This window comes from Glycine soja, chromosome 4, assembly GCF_004193775.1.
Source record: "Glycine soja cultivar W05 chromosome 4, ASM419377v2, whole genome shotgun sequence".
NCBI classification, from domain to species: Eukaryota; Viridiplantae; Streptophyta; class Magnoliopsida; order Fabales; family Fabaceae; genus Glycine; species Glycine soja.
The window spans coordinates 38,877,178-38,900,188 of NC_041005.1; the positions used below are offsets into that span (position 1 = coordinate 38,877,178).

Here is a 23,011-nt window from a genome sequence, read left to right on the forward strand (position 1 = left end):
TAGGGTACATTAAAGTAGTCACTAAGAATCCCTGTAGGTGTGAGCCAAGGAAATCCTTACATTAGGCATATGCACATTTGGGAATGCCCAGCTGAAGCAATGCCTTATAGGCTGCATGAAGGTAAGTTGGACTTAAAGATAATTAGTTACAATTTTTTAGTTACATTTAAAGCTTTCACATATATAAGTTTTAAAATCTCACTTTAAGATCATGTTTGAAATGTGCAAGACTCCTTGAGGAAATTGAGTTTGGAGGGGAAGGAAACATAAGGAGTGTTATCTTTAAAGAATAACTTGTTATTAATAATAGATAAGTCTTTGTACTTACCATTGTTCAAGAAATAGATATGGTAATTAAATAATGATGTTACTCATAACATTATTAAAAGATAATACAACATTGAGTCTCTCTCTCAAGCACCATCTAAAGTTCAAACTCAATAGCCTCAAGAAGTGTCATTAAGAAGATCCACTAAGGAAAGGGAAAATGTAACTTGATATGATTATGTCATATTTCTTGAAGAACATGAATATGACATTAGGTTGATTGAGAAGGTCTAATTGACCTTAGTCAAGTCATGTTGTACTCTAACTCTCAAGTGGATTAATGACATAAATGATGTAATAAAATTGATGGTTGAACATGACATTTGGGATGTCGTCAAATTGCTTGAAAGTGTGAAACCCATAAGTTGTAGATAAATATCTATAGTCAAAAGGGATTCAATGGGTAATATTGAGATATATAAAAAATTTCTTGTCGCCAAAAGTTTTACAAGAAGGAAGACATTGATCACAAAGAGACTTTCTCTCTGATTTCTTAGGACTATAATGACACTGTAGATCATTTTGATAATTGTTTTGCATAGATGGTAGTAAAAATTATGTTTCTAAACAAAAACATTGATGAAACACTTTATACGGTGCAACCAGAAAACCTTGTTTAACATGATCTAAAGTTTATGGTATGCAAACTAAAGAAATTCATTTATGCTTTTAAACAAGTCTCTCATCTATGGTATTACAAAGTTCATCAAGATTATCTCTTATGGTGTTGAGGTAAATTTGGTTGATGATTGTGTGTGCTAAAAGTTCAGTGGGAGTAAATTTATTATTTTGGTATTATATGTTGATAACATCCTACTATCATCATACGATTTATTGTTGCAAAACAGATATATTGCAATTTATCATGTTTTCTGAAGTTTATTTTTTATTGTCATAAAACAATTTTTTGTGGGAGTCCTAAGGTGATATATGAGTAAACTTGGTATGCAACACTAGAAAGTAGTAAAGCACATTATGTGTTAATTGAAGAGAACAAGAAACTACATGTTTTCACATCGATAGTCTAGAAGTTTAGAGATCATTGGGTATTCTAACTTCAATTTTTTCGGAATGTCTTAATAGCAATCACTCCACATAAGGATCCACATTTAACCATGTTGGTGGAGTTAATATTTTGCTATGAGACATCATACTAGAATTTATGATTGCTAACTTATTGTAACTGGCTTGCCTGTTATCGCCAACATTAAGTAGCCGTCAGATGTTTATTGGGACAATATCTTAGCAGTCTTATTAAGGATTCAACCATGTAAAAGTTTGTTGACATCAAGTATTTGGTTGTTAAATAAAGAATTCAAAAAATATAGATTTGTATAGAACATATATGAACTCATTTCATGCTAGTCGATCCACTTACTAAAGGTATGACACTTAATGTTTTTCATGTGCACACTGCTCATATGGGCGTAATTCCTGATCGTACCTTAGTTTAGTGAGAGTCTTACTTATGTTCTATATCTTATGGTTTACAAACATTTTGTTGTTTGGATTTTTTGCAAAAATAAAGTTGAAATTTATCATTTCATTATCAGCTTGTTTTGTTTTAATATGTATGTTGTGTTTGGATAGATCTCTATAAAGAATAAAGTTTGGACCAGTTGGAAATAGGCATGACTAAGATCACATTGCATGTAATTTCCATATTGTTTATCCATATTGACCTATGTCATTGAGTGTACTGATGTGGTAGTCATTGGGGTCTAGTTACATTGGTTGTAGTGACGAAAACCACAATGATTTCATTATTGATATATGAGATGAACCAAGTTGTTAAGGTGGAAGTCTAAAGGTAAATAACATACAGATGCACACTTAAGGACTTTTGATGTCATTGTTACAATATGTAGCCCAAGTGGGAGATTGTTGGAATTGTCTATTCCAAAAATTAATGTTGGCTAATATTATAAGATAATTATATAAGTTATTTATCATTATTGGGTTTTATTTTATGTGATCAAATTAAGTGAGTCTGTTAGACAACTAAATCAGATGATATGAACTTAAATGAACAGATGTCAGTGTTGGTCTATTAGGGGATAACGGGAATCCTATTAAGGCTATGGTCTCCAATATACTGAGTCATCACATATAGTTTCTCTTCTTTCCATCTAAAGAGTTACGAAGATCCTATTAAGGAATAAATATGTTCCGATTGAGGAAGAACCATGAAGTCACTGATTACCTACATATTAAGATCCGTTGTGTTTGTTTGATCAATCATTACGAATTCAGGTATTCCTAAAACTGTTATTAATAATCTAACGTAATGTATTCTTGATGATTATCGTTATATTATAAAAATCTCCTAAAATTCCAACATGACTCCCTTACATGATTTTTTTGACTCCATCCCTAACCACAAATTAACCAGTCTTATATCTTATTTATATCATTAGAATTAAGGGTTAAATTGTTTTAAACCTAACATCTTTCAAATTAAAAATATATAAATTATGAAATAATTTTTATTTAGAAATTTAATTTTAAAATATTTTTTTTAAAATAATTTCTATGTAAGGTATACCGATAATGTAATACTCCTTTGCTAAACTCTTCACTCGAAGAAAAGAAAAGGTTTACCCAAATATCTCATGGCGCAGTCATGACCACATAAAATACAAACTTTTATGGTCAATTAAAAAATTGTTGCTGAATCACACCTGGTCCCAACTTTAGAGTCAACGATAGCAATTATTTGCTCAAGAATTAAAAAGAAAATGACGCTAACTACCAACTACAGTAGTCAGATATTAAACCACTCATTTTGCTTCAGAAAAGGCTTTATTTACATTAGGATACCACTCATCACATTTTTACTTTTTGAGAAAAAATAAAGATTTTATTTTTTGAAACATATTTCCATCCTATCTTACATCAACCCTGATGACCTGATGATCTCATTGCATAATGCTGCAATGTTACTTAACAAAGCAAAAGACAAAGTAAGATCTCCCTGGTTTACCCTCTCATTGGAAAGTCATCTTAGACAAATATCCATCAATTAGGATCTACTTGGTTAAGATTATAGAAATGGAAGATTTTTTTTAATTAAAGTGTAAAAAATGTGGGATTTACTTGGAATTCATACTATTTCTTTTCAATTTTAATATTTTTTTCCTCTTTCCCTCAACTAAACACAGAATTAAAAGAAAGTAAAAGTTAACCAAATAAACAATAAGGAATATTTCATTTATCGGCAACAATTAAAAAATTTAAAATTCATAATTAGGTACTTAATATCATATAATAGATATAATTTATTTGACAACACACTTAATTAATAAAAAAAATAAGTTTGATTATCATATAATATATCTTTAAAGACAAAAGAATTAATCCCATAAATACAAAGGACTAAAACTTATAAGTTACCTAACTACGATGATTAAAAAATAATTAAATACTTAACAACATTTTATATTTTATTGAATATTTTAAACTATCTCTAAAAATTACTATTTATCATTTTTTTATAAAATTATATTTATATAATTAAAATATATAAAATAAGATAATTGATGTAATACAAAATATTATAAAATAAAATATAGTTACAACCTTTTAATTTTCATGTTACAACTTTATAAAATTTTCTAATTTTTTTTCTTTGAGTTTGAGTTGCATTACCCTCAGCCTCATTCCACTGCTCCACTACTTCTAAGTACAGTGGTAAAGTGACTCTCTCTCTCTCTCTCTGTCAAGATTTAAGCAACTTTTTAATGTTTTCCTTTTCCAAGCTCCTGAATGCTGAATGGCTTTTTCTCCCATTCATTTATCTGGATTGTGTTTTTGCCTCCATTCAGTCCTCTGGCTTGAGCTGACACACTCTTTTGCATTCAGCATATTATCTTAACCTGTTCCCCACCGTGTTTCTGGATTCATATCACGTGGGGGTTCTGACATTTTTGTAGTTTCTTTGCTGTCCTGGTACCTCCCCTTCAAGTTCTTCTCTCTTTTTTATCTCCTTATCAGCTTTTTCAAGTTATTTTGGTTTCTCATCAATTAAGAAACTCACCTAAAATATAAAAGAAACAAGATTGTGTTGCTTTTCTATCTTTTCTTTCCCTTGTTGTGGTTCTCGTGTACCTTACACACTGCTGCACAGTGCTTTTTATGAAGGCTTTTAAGTGCTTATCGGTTCCTCTTTGCTAACTTTCTTCTCTGGTGAAGTGAAGCCATATCTGTGCGAATTGACATTCTGATGCTGCTGTTGAGACACTGTTGAAGTGGGGTTGTTTTGTTTGGATTGGATTCTTTTGCACTCTGATCCTTGTTGTGTGTGTGTGCAAGTCAAGTCATGGAGTCTTGGAGCTATGTTGCTGAGGAGAAAGGGTATGTCTCCAGTGAGGCACTATCACCTCCCAACACACTTGAGAGAAGCAAAGGTTCCTGTTTTGGTTGGGAACTGAAAACCCCATGTAGTTTTTCCAATGACATGTTGGGTTTGGGCCAGCAAAACGTTGAGGATCAAGGTTTTGGGGAGTTGGGTTTTCCAGGAATGTTGGGGAAGCAGTTGTGCGGTGATGATCCTAATCCTATTGGTGCTGTTCAGAGCAGAAAGGTGGATGATGTTGTTGTTGACTGCAGAATCACTAGTCCTAGTCCTGTTGTGGCTGCCCCAAATGGATTTTCTTCAAGGGAGGACTTCAATTCCAAGCTTTCAAACGCTCTGGTGGACTCTAATGGTGGAAATTCACTCATTGATTTGAAGCTGGGTTGGTTTGCTGACCATGGAGATGCCATGGTTCCAACATTTTCCAAGGGAGCCCCCATTTTGTCTTCTTCCGAGTTGTCGACGCCACCAAAGAGGGTGAGAGCTTCGGGGGCGCATTCTCAGACTGCTTACTGCCTAGTCTATGGCTGTAACAAGGATCTGAGTGGTTGCAAAGACTACCACAAGAGGCACAAAGTTTGTGAGGTTCACTCCAAGACTTCCAAAGTTATAGTGAATGGCATTGAACAAAGGTTTTGTCAGCAATGTAGTAGGTTGGTCAATCTTCCAAGTTTTCATTTTCACATCTTTTTACTTGCAGATTTGACCCTCTCAAAGGCTTACCTCCTTTTTCACACAAAATGGAAAGTTAAATTGTGATTATTTGCCTCCAAAATTGCATGCCATGAGTTTCAAAAGCTTTTACATGATTTTTTCTTTCACCCTATGTGGTTATGCCTTACCATAATACCATTCTTTCCCAAATTATATTCCTAACTGTTTCTCCAGGTTACTTTTAATCTGCCTTATTGGGGAAAAAAAAAGGTTGGTTTAACCAATTTTCTAATATTTCAGGTTAATGATATTTGGGCTCTTGGATATGCTTCTTGAGCTAAACAGATCTATTCCTTTTTGGGTCCTACTTCTGACTGTAGTTTTTTTGTTCCACAAGTTTTTCTGCTTCTGATTTTCTAAAATAGACAACCTTGAAATAAGAGGCTGTATGGTTATGGTATATAGCGCTGCTGTAATGTTTAGCTTACTATCCAGGTTTCATTTGCTGGCTGAATTTGATGATGGTAAGCGTAGCTGTCGTAAACGCCTTGCAGGCCACAATGAGCGTCGAAGAAAGCCACAAGTGGGTATTCACTCTGGAAAAGCTGGGAGGTTGCTTCAGCCATATGCTGGTAATTACTTATTTCTGAAATTGTGTTATGATAAAGCTTCTCTCTTAAGTTCCATCCTTCTTGGCAGTACATGAAGATGCATCTATTTCTTTCCTTGATTACTTTTCCATCATATTTGCTGAAGTTAAAAACTGATTATGGAATTGCTATAACTTACTAATCCTTCACAACTCTTGTTTAACTGCTTGATTATGAAAGATACAGAAATTGAAGCATAGCAAAATATATTGGTTCGCTTTCATAGTTCATTTCCACCTTTGCAAAGAGTTTCTCTATTATATATGCCCATACAAAATAAAATAAAAAAAATAGTCAAATTATGTTCACTTTTGTAACTTTTCAATTTTTTGAGATTATTTCTGGTGAGTTCTGTAGCGCATTTGTTAGACAGGTTTCTGTGAAGTTTCGATTTGATGCAATGTCTTTGTAAACTCACTTTAATCATGTGATAGCTCCCCATTATATGCACTGTAATTTTCCTTATCTTAAATTGTTATTTTCTTGAAGAAATATATTCATAGATGTGTTCATATTCTCAAACCCCCACCACCAAATAAAAGAGAATAACACATGCTGCTTTTTGAATGTTGATTGACACTGGATGTACATATACAGCATGTGCTGGTTAGGCGCCAGTCTTTAATAGTTGTCATTTTTTTCTGAATGTTCTTTTCCTCTGATATTCTCCCACATGTGCTGATTTTCTGCCATTCTTTATCTATTTTCTTTTTCTCTGTAACCTATATAGCTTTATTTTGGATTCCTTGGTTTCATGGTGAATGTGAACCATAAGTGACTTATACAAAGAGAATATTTGTGTCATATCTGAAGGAAATGATTTTCAGTCACTGTACATAATCATGCTTGAGTGGTACATTTTGTTCTAAGAATAAAGTTATCTGTTTATGACCAATGACTAACTCACCTTATTACTTAATAAAATCTGTATTGTTCTTGCAGATAGCAGATTCCAGGAGACCATGCTAACATCGTCTTTTATCTGCCAAGAGATACTCCCCAGTGGAGTCTTGTCTTCTGAGAAATATGGAGCAAGTGACATGTGGAGACCTATCAAAGCTGAAGACAGCACCGGTTTTACTTTTAGGCCCCTTTCTTCTATTCCTATTACCAATGGACATCCTCAGTCACGATCTTTATTTCCTTCGTATAGTGGAAAACAACTTCCATTTCTTCATGAAAATGGTGCTACATCTGCCACAGGAAACATCTTCTCTGAAAACAATAACCAATATAATCCTCCTTCCCTCGGTGGCCAAAGTTCCGGGTCACAATCACTATTCCAGGACAGCTCCTTAGGAAGGGAGGACTTCAATGTTTTCGACACAGAATCAGCTGTTCAAGGACTATCAGGAATTTCTGACTCTGGCTGTGCTCTCTCTCTTCTGTCATCTCAATCCCAGAACTCTTCGGGCCAATCATCAGGGATTCCCATTGCTCACCCGATGGTTATTCCAAGCAGCCACAGCCATTACAACATGAGTCGGGTTTCTGAAAAGATGATAGGAATAAGTTCACAGGCTTCAAGTGGAGTGTCAGATAGGTTTCCACCTGAATTCAATCCTGTAGATGGAAGTCATCTTAGTCCCATATTGATATCAGATAATAATGAAATCATCAATTTTGAAATGGCAAATGGGATCTTCCAAGGGTCGGATTTCGTGAACGTGAAAGATCGCCTTTCCTGTGAAGACAGCCTCACCATTGACTTGCTTCAACTATCGTCGCAACTTCAGCGTGTCGAGAATCAGAGGCTGTCCTTGCAGGTGAAACAAGAAAATGATTCTTCCTGCTCTCTGCGGATTACTTGAGATGCTTTCAAGTTTAAAGAGGTACATTTTCTTGTATTTTTAAATTCATCACATTTCTCTATGCGTACTACTTTAGCAGTTTGCTGCAGACCTTGGCATACTGATGCACATTATTCTCTACCTTGAAATCATGTTTCTTCTAATCTTCTTTGTAGGAGGAAAAATGAAATTTTGGTTGGTATTGAAATTCTTTTAACCAATTCATGTTATCCTTCATCTTTGTTCTTTCAAAGAGAACAAAGACCCGTAACATTTCATCCAGTTCACCGACAAGTTCAATGGAAGTGTCAATGCCACCTCTCAAAAGCATTTTGTACCTCAACCTGGTCTTAAATCATAAATACTACATTTTCAAAATAATTCGAGAGCGCTTTATATAATTTGTTTAGGTTTTTTATTTTATTCTACAATATTAAGCTAAACGTTTGATATGGAAATATGATACATCACATGTATGTAACAAGTAAGTTTTGTTGTCTCCATGTGCATCTAGCCTCCATACAGATTTAATTCTCTCATGACATATTGTGTAGCTCAGTTAAAACTTAAAAACATTTCTGTTACCATTGGTACAGGAACCACTTGTGCTTGTGTGCAACATGTTGTGACAGACTCCAATGCCACTCATCCAATTCCTTAACAATGTAGGGCACAATGAGGAGAAGCTTAAGATGGTCATTGGTATCAGCTGCTAACTAGTTTACATGGTTCTCTCGGGCTAATTCGTTTTAAGAAGCTGAACAATGATTCGGACAAAATAGTCCCTCAGTCTAAATGTATCCATCTGGATATATATAAATAATAAACCAAAGCCTGAGATGTATCAAAGTGTGCCCTTCTGATTCGTGCCATAAAAATACTTCAATTTGGACTTTTGTTAACTAGAAACTGAAGTCTATGATGAATATTAATTCTGCACCAATCCATTATTATTCCATCTTAATATTGTGGTAACAATGGTAGTCATGGTCAACAAAGGTTAATCTAGTTGGTAAAAATCAAACTGGTATCTCACGAGGATGCGGGTTTGAATGCCGCTACTAATGTGAGGACCTTGTTGGGGGGATGACGAGTACGTATTTCTATTAGCACTTATTGAGCTCTGACTAATGTGATGAATCCTGAAATTTAATTCACTTAAACTCTTACTATAAAAAAAAATGACAGTCATGAAATCCAAAAATGGAATCTATATTTTTTAATTGTAGGTACAACAATAAAAGAAATGTCACGTTGCCACTGCATGGTGTTGGTATATACATATATGTATGGCACGTTTCCATCAACTTCATGGAAAGATATGAATAATAACTTTCAAACAGTTCGGTTCCAAAATAACGTACTACTAAATTACCCATACATATATATTTTTTTTTTTGCTGAATAGCTTTACCCATATATTATAATTAAGTATTTTTTTTTCTTAAGAGATTATAATTAAGTAATAACCACCGTGAAACACCAAACACGAATTATTACGTTGTAACGTGGAATGCAAAGGCTGAAAAAAAAAATTCTTACCATGTGAACAAAATCTGTGAAACAACCTAGATGAGTTTTGGTAAAGGGGGACTCCAATCCACACTTTGCATTTCGATTTTTTTATTATTTTTTCCTGTCGGGCTTAATTTTATAATCGAGATATTACTATTTTTGTTATAATGTCAAATAAGTATAGGTAGCAATAACGATCAATAAGGTCGTTGTAGTATAGTGGTAAGTATTCCCGCCTGTCACGCGGGTGACCCGGGTTCGATCCCCGGCAACGGCGTTTGATTACTTTTTTTGAACGTTGTATTTAATAATTGCTTTTGTTTTCACCATATTCTGAGTATGAGCACACATGACTTTTGATACTAACTGATGGCCTTTTTTTTTTTTTTTTCTCTCTCTCTCTAGAACCCACCTAGTACCTAACCTCTAAATAAATTAAGGCAATTGTTATATATAGCTCCTTAAATATTAGATATAATTCCCTTGTATTTTTTATATAAAAACTGCGTAAATTATATTCTCTAAGTTATATAAAAAAAAATGGGGAAGGGAGGTACACTATTAATTAGAGGAGGTATAATTATCATTATTCATTAATTAAAAGTGAGCTAAACCCCAAAAGAAAAAAGGAAAAAAAAAAAACTGAAGAAGGACCACACAACAACTCATCATAGTTCACAATTACAATGCTACGGAATTGTCAGGTACCTTATAGCTAACTTAGCTTATTAAAACAATGATTGAAATAGAATGAGAATCAGACCAATCTTTTAAAACAACAATTCCTAAGTTTTATTATCTATCATTTAAAGTTATAGCATACAAATTATAAAAAAAATCCTTTATTTATAATTCCTAATACATTATTTATCTGTCATTAATACTTTGAAATTTTTATATATCATTATTTATATATTTTTTAATAAGAGTATTATTGAAAGAGAAAAAAAATCCGAATTAATATTATATTGGGTTAAACAAAAAATTTAGTCCAAACTCCCACGTAAACTGACGAATATGCTAATTTCTATTCTTCGTTAGAGAGGCATTGACATATAATTTCAGATCATGTCTGGAATAAGATTAAATCAAAAGAATATGTATAAGAAAATACTAATAATATAAAGAAGAAGGAATTCCAGTTAAATGTTGGTTTTGGCCGGCTTTCATGTTAAAGTAAAATGAATTGTTAGCAGCAGCTTTTGTTTTTGGGTAAGGAGCATAGGGCGGCACAAGGAACATGCAAATGGGAAAGTTGAACATGCCAACAAGCTGTGATAATTCATTAACAACTTCACAAAACAAGGAAAATTATGTCACGTTTACGTTCACTCCAACGTTGCAAACAAACGCTAACGTTTTCCTAAAGATTATTTTCTTTTCGTTACAAATTACTGAACTAAAAACAAGAAACTCAATAAGGTTTCCTAAAAATTAGAATCGTGTTTCATGTTAAAGCGTCTATAAAGAGTGTTATTTATGGAAACTCAAAGTTCTGTTTAGGAAAAATAAAGTTATTAAGAGCATGCTTGATTTTGCATTTACATGGTTGAAACTTGAGTCTTGGATTAGTCAAACTTAATTTTTTATTGACCATCATATTTGGTAATCAGTTGAAAACTTGATTTGGGTGGTCCAAACTCAAGTCAAGTTGAAGCTATTTCTAATAGCTTTTGCATCCACTCTAACTTGAGTCTATAAATTTATTACACAAATATCCTTAAATTACAATAGAATATAAAAAATATATATGGATATTAAAACTCATTTTGATAATTATACACCCAAAATCAATTTTGATTACAAGTTTTCAAACAATTTTATATGACAAAATCAATTTTCTAATATCCGTTATCCAAACAAAAATTGCATTGTAATAAACTCACCTTTACTTAAAATCAAATCTGTAAAATAACATACATTCAAAATCAAATCTTTAAAATCACGTTCATTCAAAATCAAATTTTATAATCGTGTATCCAAACACATACTAATTCCGGTTTATATTAATTAAGACTACTCGGTTTGGAATCCAAGAGAAGTTTTCTCAACATAGACAAGTCCACAAAATATTTTGAACAAACATTCATCATGAAATTGATCATATTTTTTAATGAGGTCACATGTATTTGTTACGGAACACAATCCTACTTGAATTAGATATGATTAGTATTGAAGGTAAAGTTATTTTTTAGAGTACTTAAAATAATTGTAGAATTAAGACTTAAATTTGAGATCGGTGGTTAAATTAGAATAACTATATCATATTTGTGTCTACTCAAGATTCAAACAAGAAATCGTTAATTAAGTTGAAATAATCATCTCATATGAATGTGTATTTAATAATCTAATGGTTGAATATTTTAATATTATGTCATAAAATATATAGTAATTTTTAAATAATCACACATTAATGAATATGTCATAAAAATATTTGTTAATTGTTAATTTTTTTTATTAGTGGAGGACATCAAACCTATAACTTTTCCTTTTCTTTTTCTTTTTTTATCATCAAGTCAATTTTATAATTCAGTTTTTTGATAGCATGTAATCTTGTAATTAATATTTTCTAATATTTTTTAAAAATTATATTATTTATTAAATTATATTTACCATCAAATAGTTTTAAAATTCTATAAAAACTATAATAAAATTAATGTGAAAAAAGGGAGGACAGAGAATAATCGGTCAGAGACAGTCATTCTGCCTGTTTTTAAGTTTTAGATTTAAACCACATGACATGATGACTAAGATGGAACCAACAACAACAGTCACGGTAAAGGTAAATCGAATGCATGGGAAGCCTTTCCCAAGAGCAACAATCTCACTATCAAATTTCAAAGTTTAACAATAAGCTACATTCCAACCTGAACAAAATATAAAAAATATTGAGGAGCCACTCAAGTTTTATTGTTATATGAAAAGAAAAAAAAAAAGGCAAAATGATAGCTATAGGCATATCCTCTGCCCTCCTTAGAGCCGCATGTATAAAGAATTTACTTTGCCGGACCATTGGACAATGCTTCAGATTTTACCCCAGATAGGTTTAGTTCATCCCAAGCTTCAATCCATGTGACCATAGCATCTGCAAGCTTGTTGAAATACTCATCAACCTTGCCAAGTTTTGCCTTCACTTGCTTGGAGAGTTCAATGTAGCATTTCTGAGCAGTTGTGCATTCCTTTGGAAAAGAAACAGATTGGAAAAATGGGATCAGCTCTTCTTGCCAGTAAATTCCTTTGTACTCCTTCTTGAGGTTCACAAATGGGTTGCTAGCTTTGCTGTGCCAGATGTAAGGCAATCCTGTCTTCACCCCCAATCCTAGGTGATCACTTATCACCTACATAAATCAATAAAAGGGTCAATTGAGCTTACATGAGTGTGGTGAGTGCTAATTTTTTCACATAAATTTCTACTAGACCTTTGAAACCCATTAGAAAACATCCATTTTTTTGTTTCTCCTTGCCTAATGATTTGAGTTTTTCTTTGATAAATAAGGTTTAATTATTCATTTGGTCATTATATCAGCACAATCTTTACGTCTACACTTTTTAATTTGTTTTAGTGTCTGCCGTTTAAAATTATAAGAAACTAATAAAACAGATTAAAAAGTGTATGTTTAAAAACAGAAATCGTAAAATGATTTAAAACATATATGTATAAGAACTAGAACAAATTAAAGGTGTATGTGTAAAGACTAAAACATATAGATTGTGTAGATATATGGATCAAACGAGTAATTAAACCTTAAAATAATATTAATATGTTGAGGCACATAGTTGAGTAAGAACTTAAATTGTTGTCACATAGAGATTAATGAAGACCATTGATAGTAACAGACCACCAAAGCAATTTAACACAAGTTTGGAATACAATACCTTGACGCACCAGCCTGCCCACATGTCATCATAGCGTCCAATAGGTTGACCCTCACCCATGAGTCCAAAGTACATTGCAGGACCAATCAATTCCCGGTTGAATGCCAAATTCATACCACACATGGGAAAGAGAGTCCCCTTTGGGATAGTCATAACTGCATCCACATACCTGAGAAAATTGTTCAAGACATCACCTCAAAAATACAAACAAAATTTTTCTCATATACTCTAGCATGATTCAAATGCAAAGGATATTATGTTATATGCGTACCTATTGTTTCTCTCTAGAGGCTTGACAAGCTGAGTTGGGGCATCATAATCAGGAATGTTGAGCCAGAGGCCATGAGAAGCAGCTGTAGGGACACCTTCACGCAGACTAAAAGGGTATCCTCGGACAAAATCTGTACCCTCTCTGTATGGATCATAGAGGGTGTTGAAGAAAAATGGGGTTGATGGACTCAGAAGGTTCTTAAGGTGCTGCTCCAGGGCATTAATTTCTTTTCCGGATGGATCTTTTGCAACCTGGAAAATGAATAAAACAAAAACAATTAAAGGACATCACATCCATCGCATCTAACACCTGGGATATAAACCCTGCTCCATGACCATAAATTTCATATATGTAACAAACAAATCTAACAGTAACTGCAATACAGTAAAAGAAATGTGGCCTCAGATTTCACAAGATAATGTGCCTGCCCTGTAACATGATTAACAACTAAAAAAAAGTAACAAAGAAAATCCTTCCTTCAACGTACTTTCATTGAGCGTTCACCTCCCTGGAACGGTTACTCAATCAGCATAGAATTCCACCTCCAAAATCTATATTGTTTTGAAAATTATTTCTAGTACAATTAAAAACTAGAATATAGAAACTAACAGGATTAGGTCTAGCAAAAGAGACTAATCCCCCACAGCGTCCCAAGCCAAGGGTCAAATATCTCTTAGGATAGGTGTCCTGTCCACTTATAGTGAGTCAATCATGCTTCAAACACGTTTGTCTTCCAAAAAGAATACTTACAAAAAAAAAAATAGAAAGAGTTTGGAGAAATCTTTTAATTCTCTTCTTCAGTCGTGCTCCTAACTCGAGTATGGGTCAAAATCATCTCGAGTAGTGTGAGAATTGAGCATGAGCGTCAATTTTCATTGTTTATTTTTAAAAACTAAAACCAACTTTCGAAAATAAAAGCTAAAGAGACAGTTAAATACATTCAAGAAAAAAAGTAAAAAGCCAAAAACAGAGGAAATTCAACACAATAAGCAGGTCATTGTATGAAAAGACAGAATATGGGTTGGATGGTTAAGAGAGAAGGAAAGAGGAAAAAGGTTGCGGGTTTGATCCCTTTTGGTAGCGAGTTCGATCCTTTCTCAAAATAAAAATACAAACACTAACATTTGCCAATAAAAAGACAGAGTGTGGTGCTCACGAAGCAGTCATCGTCGATGGTGAAGATGTACTTTTTCTTAGACAACAAGAAGCCGAAGCAGCGGCAAGCAGAGTCCTTGAAGGAGATGCAGTGTGCCCTGGGGCCAAGAACGCGGTTGATGTCGTTGCGGTTGTAGAGTTCATAATCAAACCCTTCAGGAACCTTGATAACCTTCGAAGGATCACCGTCCTGCACTATTATCAAATGATAACCCTCGAAGAAGGGCCTCCACATCCCCAAGAAGTCCAGGTTACGTATCGTGGGAATCACTATGTCCACCTCCTCCTTCAGAATCGGCGTTGCTGCTGCTGTGCTTCCCGATGACGAAGACATCGTTCCTTCCTCTTCCTCGGATCGTAGGTTTTGCTGAGAAAGACAACGTTGTTGTTGTTCTTGTTGCTGCTGCTTTCGAGCTTCGAGGAGCACGAGGATGGTGCTGTGTTTGTTACTACTTTGTCTGCATTGGAGTGGGGGGCTTATGTAGTAGTTCAAACTCTCGGGATTTGGCACGTGCCGAAAGCGTGTATGTGTGAGATTAATTAATCATTAATGGATGGGTTTTAAAAGATTATATTTGTAAACGGTAAAACTATTTCCGTATTATGCATAGATAATAGGTTTTCTTTTTGTCAGGTATAGATAGATAATAGAATTGGTATCCAAAGAAGAAAAAAGAAAATAAAGTTGGGGATTTTGGATGCTGTTTTGTTGATAAAATATGCTACGATAAAATTAGGATTACTTGCATTTAATTTTAATCTCTTTAAATATTTGGGATGAATATTTTTTATTTATATAAGAAATAAATGTTGGGGGTTTTGGATGCTATCTTTATGATAAGGAATACTATGATAAATTTAGTATTACTTGCATTTAATTTTAGTATCAAAACTATTTTATTATATTCTAAATAAATTCAATTAATATTAATATATAAAATAACATTTGATTTAATTTAAAATTTAAGATGAAAATATAATTGTAAGGATATTTTTTAAGGATAATAGGTTTAATTTGAATTTGAAGATAATACTTATAATAATAATTAATATAATTTAATTTGGCTTAGTCCTCTCATCTTTTGTTATCTTTTTATTTCTTTTAATAATATTTTAATGTGGGGACAGAGGATTTTTGGGTGAGGGGTCTCAACATAGTTGGAATATCATTCACCAATAAGTTTTTTTTTTTTTTTTAAATTAGTCCTTTAAAGATTTTTTTTAATTTTAGTTCTTGTATTTGTTTATATTTACTAGTATTTTCAAATAATAACATTGACATAATGTTAGTTACTGATACGGTCAAATTAATTGGCAATCCATTAATTTATTAAGCAATCAAGAAATTAGGACAATTATAAGTATTTTTTTGTAAACTGTGTTTTGAAATTGTCATTTATTTAAAACGTTGATAATGTAATATTAGTTGATGAAAAATTTGTAATTATTTATATTTTTTGAAAAAAATATATTAAAATTCAAGTTAGAATTAAAGATATTAAGAATAATAGATTGAATGAGATAAAAATGTTGAGAAAAAATCTTTTAAAATGTTGTCATTAAAGAAGGATTCTTTGAAACGCTCTTGTTGAATAACGACAATAATATAATTATTTGAGTTTTAACATAAATTCTAATTTTCATGATACATTATTGTTTCATTATATCAACAATATTCAATTATTTTTTTTATATCTTTAAAGTATATATTGTAAATCAATTATTAATTGCTATGTTCCTTATATGTACTTAAAGGATATAAATAAATGCGTTACAGTTCCAGATGACATCCAAATCCATAAAAGAGTCCATATATGCAAATATGGAATTTATTTTTGGGTGATTTCCAAATATGAAATTTGTCACTTAAAAACTTAAAATTATGACGCGAATCGAATATTTCTTTTTCTTTTTGTATGAAAGAAAATCCCGTTAAATAGATGCACTAATAAATTATAATTATGTGAACAATTATTACTATTAATCGCCCGGTGATCATAATTTTTGTGCGTATGTTCGTTAGAAACTTATTTCTAATAAGATTCTCCGTTTCACAAAGTTGTACTACCAGAGGCGTGAATGTTCCTGACCAATGGTGAACTAACCACGTAAAACTTGTGGTTCTAATGACTATCTATATGTTAGTAATAAAACAACGAAAAGTTGTTTCACGTGTCAGTGTTTTCCGTTTTCTCCAATTTTTTATTTCCTCCTGACATGTGTTAGCTTCCTCAATCTTCCATCAGTAAAGGCGCGCAAGCTTCCTGCTGCTTCTTCTTTCCACTCTTTTCATTTCCAAATTTCAAAACATTTCAAGTTCAAATTCAAAATCGCAGTCTACAGTTCGGCTAGGTTGCAGGCTATGCCCATTCTATAATCTGATATGATTGATTCACGTTGACGAATTATTGTGATTGAGAGAGCCTATGAAACATTATGCAATATTGTCAGTAGGTTTCGATTTCACTTCATTTCTAGATTCCATTTTTTTGCATAAATCATAAGCTTTTGATTTCACCTCATTTTCTAGATTCCAGTTGGATATACTATAAGCTTCCGATTTTACCTCACTTCGACCTATGTTGGTTAAAGAAGCTCACTTTAGTTGGTAAAATTCTTTCTCATTTCTGCATTTTAGTTGCATGTTCCACAACCTAACCAATATCCTGCATTTTCATTCTTTGGTGTGCAGAGGTTGTTCACTTGTGTTGCTTGAAGAACCTGACTTCACTTGGTAAGATTCTTGGTATATATATGTTGATGCTCAGTGCACCATATCCTTTTTTGGTTTCTTTCTTTTTACTATTTGCAGTATCCTATTCACTATTCTGTTGATGTCGTCGTTCCTTTTAAAAGGTTCATTTTATTTGCATGCTTGATGATTTAATGGTTATCTATGTTAGTAGTTGATCATGACACGTAAGGTGAACTCCATTATGGACGTCACTGCTCAAAAGGAGACTTGGAAAGTGTGTGTGTGTGTGATTAATATGAGGGTTATTCAAAGGGCTGCAAGGATTAACATTGAAATGATCTTGATGGATGAGAATGTATAATATAAATTATTCATGTATATTGTCAAATAATTTCCATCTTATATCACATTTTTTAATTTTTAATATTTGCATAGGCTGATAAGATTGTTGCTCAAATTAAAAATGTTGATCCTGGTAAGTGGAATGATGTTGTTAAAGTGGGTAAGACATATATGATACAAAATTTTGAAGTTGAAAAGAATACTCGACCATTTAGACCAACAAAGCATGCCTTTAAACTGAACTTTGTCAATTCTACAAAAGTAAAAGAGCAAGATTTTAAAATGATACCATAAATGGTGTATAATTTTACACTATTTAATGATGTTCTTACTGGCAGTGCCAATCCTGACTACTTAATATGCATGTTTATTATTTACTTCTTATTCAGTCCACTCGTTGTCATGGATTCCAAAGTTAATAAACCTGAGCTTATGGGCAGATGTTATTAGGGAGTTAGTTGATGTATTGCAATGGAGTCTGGATGGAAAATCCAAAAAGGTGGTCTTCACTATGAAGGATAAGTAGTACTTTCTATCATTGTTATTTTAATTTTAAGTAGAAATATTTATAATGATCCACGTGATTGCCTACAGTTATGTTTTGTTTTTTAATTTAGTAATAGTGGTATCATTGTCAATTGTACTCTATGGGAGGATTTTGCATTCCTGCTAAAAGGTTATCTGGACAAAAATGAAAATGGACCAGTTATATTTCTGCTTCATTTGGCAAAAATTAAGGAAGCACGAGGTCATTATGTTACTTGTGATATATGTAGATAAATTCTAGATTATATTGTCATTGCCTTAATAATCATATTACATATGTAGGGGCTTATGCGGTGTCCATTCAAAATTCAATGTATGGTTCTAGGCTGTTTATCAATGAAGATTTAGAGGACATCGAAGATTATAAAAATGGGTAGTGATTATGAAACTAGACTTCTTTCTTTAATAAAAATGAAAATGAGTAGTGATTATCCTTTTTCTTACTTTATTGTAGATTAGACCCGAGTCAGCTAAGCGTTGTGACTTGCAGTCAAAGGTTGGGTCAAGTCTCTTATTCTTCCCAACCTACTTCAGAGGATAGATTTCTTTATAATGCTCAAGTTAAATCATTGAGTGAACTTTGTGAGTTGAAAAAGGTACATGTTAATGGTTGCCAGGATTGAGTTTGATGACTGATTATCTTTCACGATTACCAATAATGTGATGTTAAAAGTTTTATATATTGTGTTTGCTAGGAATGTGTTTGTGTTACTGTTGCCACAATAACCAAGTTCTTAGTTGACAATGGTTGGATATATGAGAGTTGTCCAAAATGTAACAAGAAAGTGGAATGTGAGAAATTTCCATACACCTGTCAATGTTGTGGAAATGAAAGTGCAACAACTGTGGCCAGGTTATGTGTTTAAACTTGTGTTTCTTATATTAGACATGCTATGTATATGTTTCCAATTCACGTGTCTTTAAATGATCTATGATAACTTAAGTTAAATCATGTTATATTGTATAGGTTTCGGTTGGAAGTGAGAGTTGGCCAACCAAATGAAACTGCTAACTTTACTTTATGGGATCGTGAGTGCAATGTACTCATTAAAGAAAGTGCAAGTAAGATTAAACAACAAATGATTGATGAGGTGTAAACTATAATCTAAAAGCTTTAGTTGATCATCATAGTCAGCTTGTGCTGTTTATATATTTCAATTTCAACTTCATGTTAACCCTTGGTAGGAAGGTGAATTTGATCCAATGGACATTTCGGAGGCTATTGATAGGATACTTGGCAAAAAATTAGCTTTTAGATTTAAGGCTATACCGAACAATACCCGGTATTCTATGTCACAAACCTCAAAGGATGAATATCTAATTATGTTATTATTGAAGAGACTTCCTACATGTGAGGTCAATCTAATTAATAATCTTTATGGTTTGTAACATGACAATTATGAATCTAATTTTATTGTTTTTTTAATATAGCTTGTTGGAGATGATATAGTCTACACTATAAGTTATGGTTTAATTTATGTTTATTAACACTTAACTTATTGTGAAGGTAACATTTGTTGTATTTATATACTGCCACAACAACAATCCTTATCAGTTAGTGGAGATTTTGATTCTGAATCATCTAAGTCAGTAACTCCTGCAAAGAGAGGATTTATGATCTCTAAATCTCAGCTGAAATCAGTACCATTTGAAGACCTGTCATCAATTCAGTTATCCTATTCCAAGTTATCCAAGCATATCAAGTCTGAGTAAAGCATGATTAGATAATAGGATTTTGAAGCCTGCTTATTTTCTGGGTTGCTTAATGTTGCCTTTTGTGTGTTGTAATATCTCAATTATTAATGGTGATGGTTCACCAAAATAGACTATTTTAGGTGGTGTAGTAATATGTTAACAATTATGCTCTATGTAGCATGCTTAATTTTTAAGATATAAGATATATTTTGTTGACTATGAAATGTTGAGCTTTGGATGTAAGCTTACATGTTTATCCTGTATTCCACTTTCTAATGTAGCAGAGGTGCTTTCCATATATACCAGAGCTATGTTATGATGAAATTCAAACAAAAGTCATCAGTGTTAATTAAGATATGAAATATGATTTGTTGACTATGAAATATGCTTTGTTGACTATGAAAAGTTATCAATTTTTCATTACCAATACTTCATCAGTATTAATTAATATTCACTTTCTAATGTAGCAAAGGTGCCTTCCTTATATACCAGAGCTGTTTTGTTATCAAAAAGTGCTACAAATAGGTTAACACATAAATGTTTAGGCAGTATAAATTGAAATTGAAACACCATTGTCAGACCCTAATTTCGTCCAGGGACTATCATTCACTGATATTTTGATTCTCTCTAGTCGAATTACGATGTTCGACACCAGTTACCGCACAAAGCAAGGAATCACTCAGTGTTTTGATCCATAATACAAAAGGATACCAAGGAAGGGGGCAAACGGGTCTTTTTTTTTTATTTTTCTAGACCCCAGCTCGCCCAGGCTAACATTTGGCTCGCCTAGGCCATGAAATAGCTTCATGGCTAAGCAACCAACTCGCCTAGGCGAGCTTCAACTACCCCAAAATGGTTTTTTCTCTATAAATAACCATGATTGGGGGGGGGGGGGGTTAAGGGGTTGGAAGGTTCAGCACTTGAGGGAATTGAGAGGGAAGAAGAAGAAAGAAGAGTAAACGAACCCGAGGTGCTACCGAATCACGACCGTGATCATTCCCTACGCCATTTCTTGTTTTGTGTTCTTCGTGCGACAATCGGTTAGTTTTATTTTAAGGATTGAATGTGATCTATCTACCCTTAGGGGTCTCCCTTGTTATAATGCGCATATTCATCTTCGCCATCTATCATCGGTAAATCTCGTTTTTTTTTGTAAAGTTTAATCTTAACCGATCACTAGTGTTGTAAAGTTGTCTTTTAAGAGATTGAAAGTTAATAAACAAAACCAAAATAAAACCAACTCAAAACTAAATTTCTCTCCATCAAAAAGTCATTTGAGATCGTTTCAAGGTCCAACGCCTTAACAACCTTTTTTGTTTGTTAATAAAAATGAATATTTCAAAAGCATAAAACCAATTCAACACACAAACTTTCTCACTTTTAAAGAACTACGTGGGTCTGAATTCCTCATCGCACCTGAGGATACGTAGGAGCAAGGGCACCCCCTTGTCGACCCCAAAAAATAAAGAAATATAAAAAGGGAAAATACGTAATTTTGAAGTCATGTTTTGCACACTCGATTAAAGGCTGTCGTCCCTTGTGACGGATGCGTGGGGTGCTAATACCTTTCCCATGCATAAACAACTCTCGAACCCTTATTTTCAAAATTCGCAGACCATGTTTTTTATTTTTTCTAACGTTTTCCTTAAATAAACGTTGGTGGCGACTTCTACGCATTTTCTTCTTTTGAAGACGCACATTTTTCTTTTCGCCTCACATGCCCGTCGAAGGGTAGGTTGAAACAACCATTATTACGAGTCTTTCTTGGATTATAATTAAAATATTGCTACAAACTCATTAATGTTTATGCAATATCTTGTGACATATATAATATAACAAAGTCAATAAGACCATGAGGAATAAAACGTAAACGTAACAAGTGGTAGCCTCTAGCCTCTTGACATATAAAACTCTTTTTCACAGTTTATATAGATTGTGGTCAAAGTGTTTGTACGCGATACAAACATGAATATAATAATGTAACCAAACCAATTGTATTCGAATTGGTAATTGATATGTTGATATTTTACCAATTGGTTAACAGTGACATACATGCCAAGAGCTTTTTTTTTACAACAACAATCATGCAGTTATAGTGACAGACGTGATGGTTTAAGCCATAGTTGGAGACGAAGATCTTTTATCCAGATGGGTGTAGATTGCACACAATTGCTAATAGTAGAGCCTACTAATTTTTGTGCACATGAAATGACAGGTTAATACGATCGACATTAGACAATGTTTGGTTGAAGGAAATTGAATTGCAGAAAGAACAGAGTAGAGGTCATTTTCTCATACACTTCCAGTAATAGCAGCTGATTTCATTACAAACCTAGGACACTTGTGTTCATAATATGGTTGTGCTAAGGTGATTGAAATTTTAGGATACATGTTAATCCCAGTGAAGGCTATTGCTCCTTCTGTTACTTGTTAGGCTGTGAAGGCTCAAGTCAATAAGATATGGAAAACAATTGACTAATGGAAGTGCAATGAAGAGTTTCGAAATGGTTTTGTTTGATAGCCAGGTATCTACTTATTTTGTTTACATCTTATTTGAACAATACCTATGGAAAACTTTGTTTGTGCCTTACACCAAGTTGAATTTTTAGATTATTTAAGGGTGATCAAATTGAAACATTTGTAAGAGAAGATATTTGGAATCTCCTTAGTTTAAATATGGAAGAAGGAAAAATCTATATCTTGCACAATGTTAGTGTATTGAGGAACTGTGCTCATTTATGTTTGGAAAATCATGAATATAAGCTTGAAATAACAAGATTCTCTGTTGTTACGTCAATGGGATCTGAAACATTGAGTACTATGTTGTCTGAAACCACTTCCATTAGAAGTCATTACTGAATCATTTGAAATTCATGCATATTGCATATGTTATTCTAATAGGATTTAGTTATAATGTTATGAGCAAGTTTGTGATAACATTTGTTGGGTATTTTATGTAATAAAGACATAGCTGGGTGGATTTCAGCAATATCATCAGTGCAAAACTTTGTAAAAAAAATGGTACCACTATTCAAAGGATATTTGCTCACATCACTGATGGAGAGTATGATTCACTTTTCTTCAAATTCATTTTTTTACTACACAGTGTTTGATGTTCAATTCTGTATTATTGTGCAGGCA

The 23,011-nt window shown here is 32.9% G+C and overlaps 2 protein-coding genes and 1 non-coding gene across 4 annotated transcripts; 2 read left to right on the forward strand and 1 right to left on the reverse strand.

Moving 5' to 3' along the window:
- The first annotated feature begins 3,999 nt into the window (after positions 1-3,999).
- Positions 4,000-8,739, forward strand: LOC114409651 (squamosa promoter-binding-like protein 16). Of its 2 annotated transcripts, XM_028373179.1 has the most exons (5): positions 4,000-4,275; positions 4,524-5,334; positions 5,831-5,967; positions 6,928-7,817; positions 8,372-8,739. In XM_028373179.1, the coding sequence occupies exons 2-4, from the start codon at positions 4,646-4,648 to the stop codon at positions 7,794-7,796; spliced, it is 1,695 nt and encodes a 564-aa protein (XP_028228980.1). In that variant the 5' UTR covers positions 4,000-4,275; positions 4,524-4,645; the 3' UTR covers positions 7,797-7,817; positions 8,372-8,739. The 2 variants fall into 2 exon arrangements, with proteins under 2 accessions (XP_028228980.1, XP_028228978.1); XM_028373177.1 differs by having other exon boundaries at positions 4,000-5,334.
- A 756-nt stretch (positions 8,740-9,495) lies between these two features.
- On the forward strand, positions 9,496-9,567 carry TRNAD-GUC. The gene has a single exon. It is a non-coding gene; the product is annotated as a tRNA-Asp (tRNA).
- A 2,478-nt stretch (positions 9,568-12,045) lies between these two features.
- Positions 12,046-15,032, reverse strand: LOC114409652 (UDP-arabinopyranose mutase 3-like). The gene is made up of 4 exons (XM_028373180.1): positions 14,594-15,032; positions 13,438-13,688; positions 13,167-13,335; positions 12,046-12,628 (listed from the first exon to the last, which is right to left on the reverse strand). The coding sequence occupies exons 1-4, from the start codon at positions 14,924-14,926 to the stop codon at positions 12,287-12,289; spliced, it is 1,095 nt and encodes a 364-aa protein (XP_028228981.1). The 5' UTR covers positions 14,927-15,032; the 3' UTR covers positions 12,046-12,286.
- Positions 15,033-23,011: the final 7,979 nt, after the last annotated feature.

What these genes read in the sequence shown, in the direction of transcription:
- LOC114409651 (XM_028373177.1), top strand. Translation starts at nt 4,646, where the DNA reads ATGGAGTCTTGGAGCTATGTTGCTGAGGAGAAAGGGTATGTCTCCAGT. An exon ending in TTTTGTCAGCAATGTAGTAG is followed by an intron (nt 5,335 to 5,830) that starts GTTGGTCAATCT and finishes CTTACTATCCAG; the next exon opens with GTTTCATTTGCTGGCTGAAT. An exon ending in GTTGCTTCAGCCATATGCTG is followed by an intron (nt 5,968 to 6,927) that starts GTAATTACTTAT and finishes TTGTTCTTGCAG; the next exon opens with ATAGCAGATTCCAGGAGACC.
- LOC114409652 (XM_028373180.1), bottom strand. Translation starts at nt 14,926, where the DNA reads ATGTCTTCGTCATCGGGAAGCACAGCAGCAGCAACGCCGATTCTGAAG. An exon ending in CCATCGACGATGACTGCTTC is followed by an intron (nt 13,689 to 14,593) that starts GTGAGCACCACA and finishes TTCATTTTCCAG; the next exon opens with GTTGCAAAAGATCCATCCGG. An exon ending in CCTCTAGAGAGAAACAATAG is followed by an intron (nt 13,336 to 13,437) that starts GTACGCATATAA and finishes CAATTTTCTCAG; the next exon opens with GTATGTGGATGCAGTTATGA.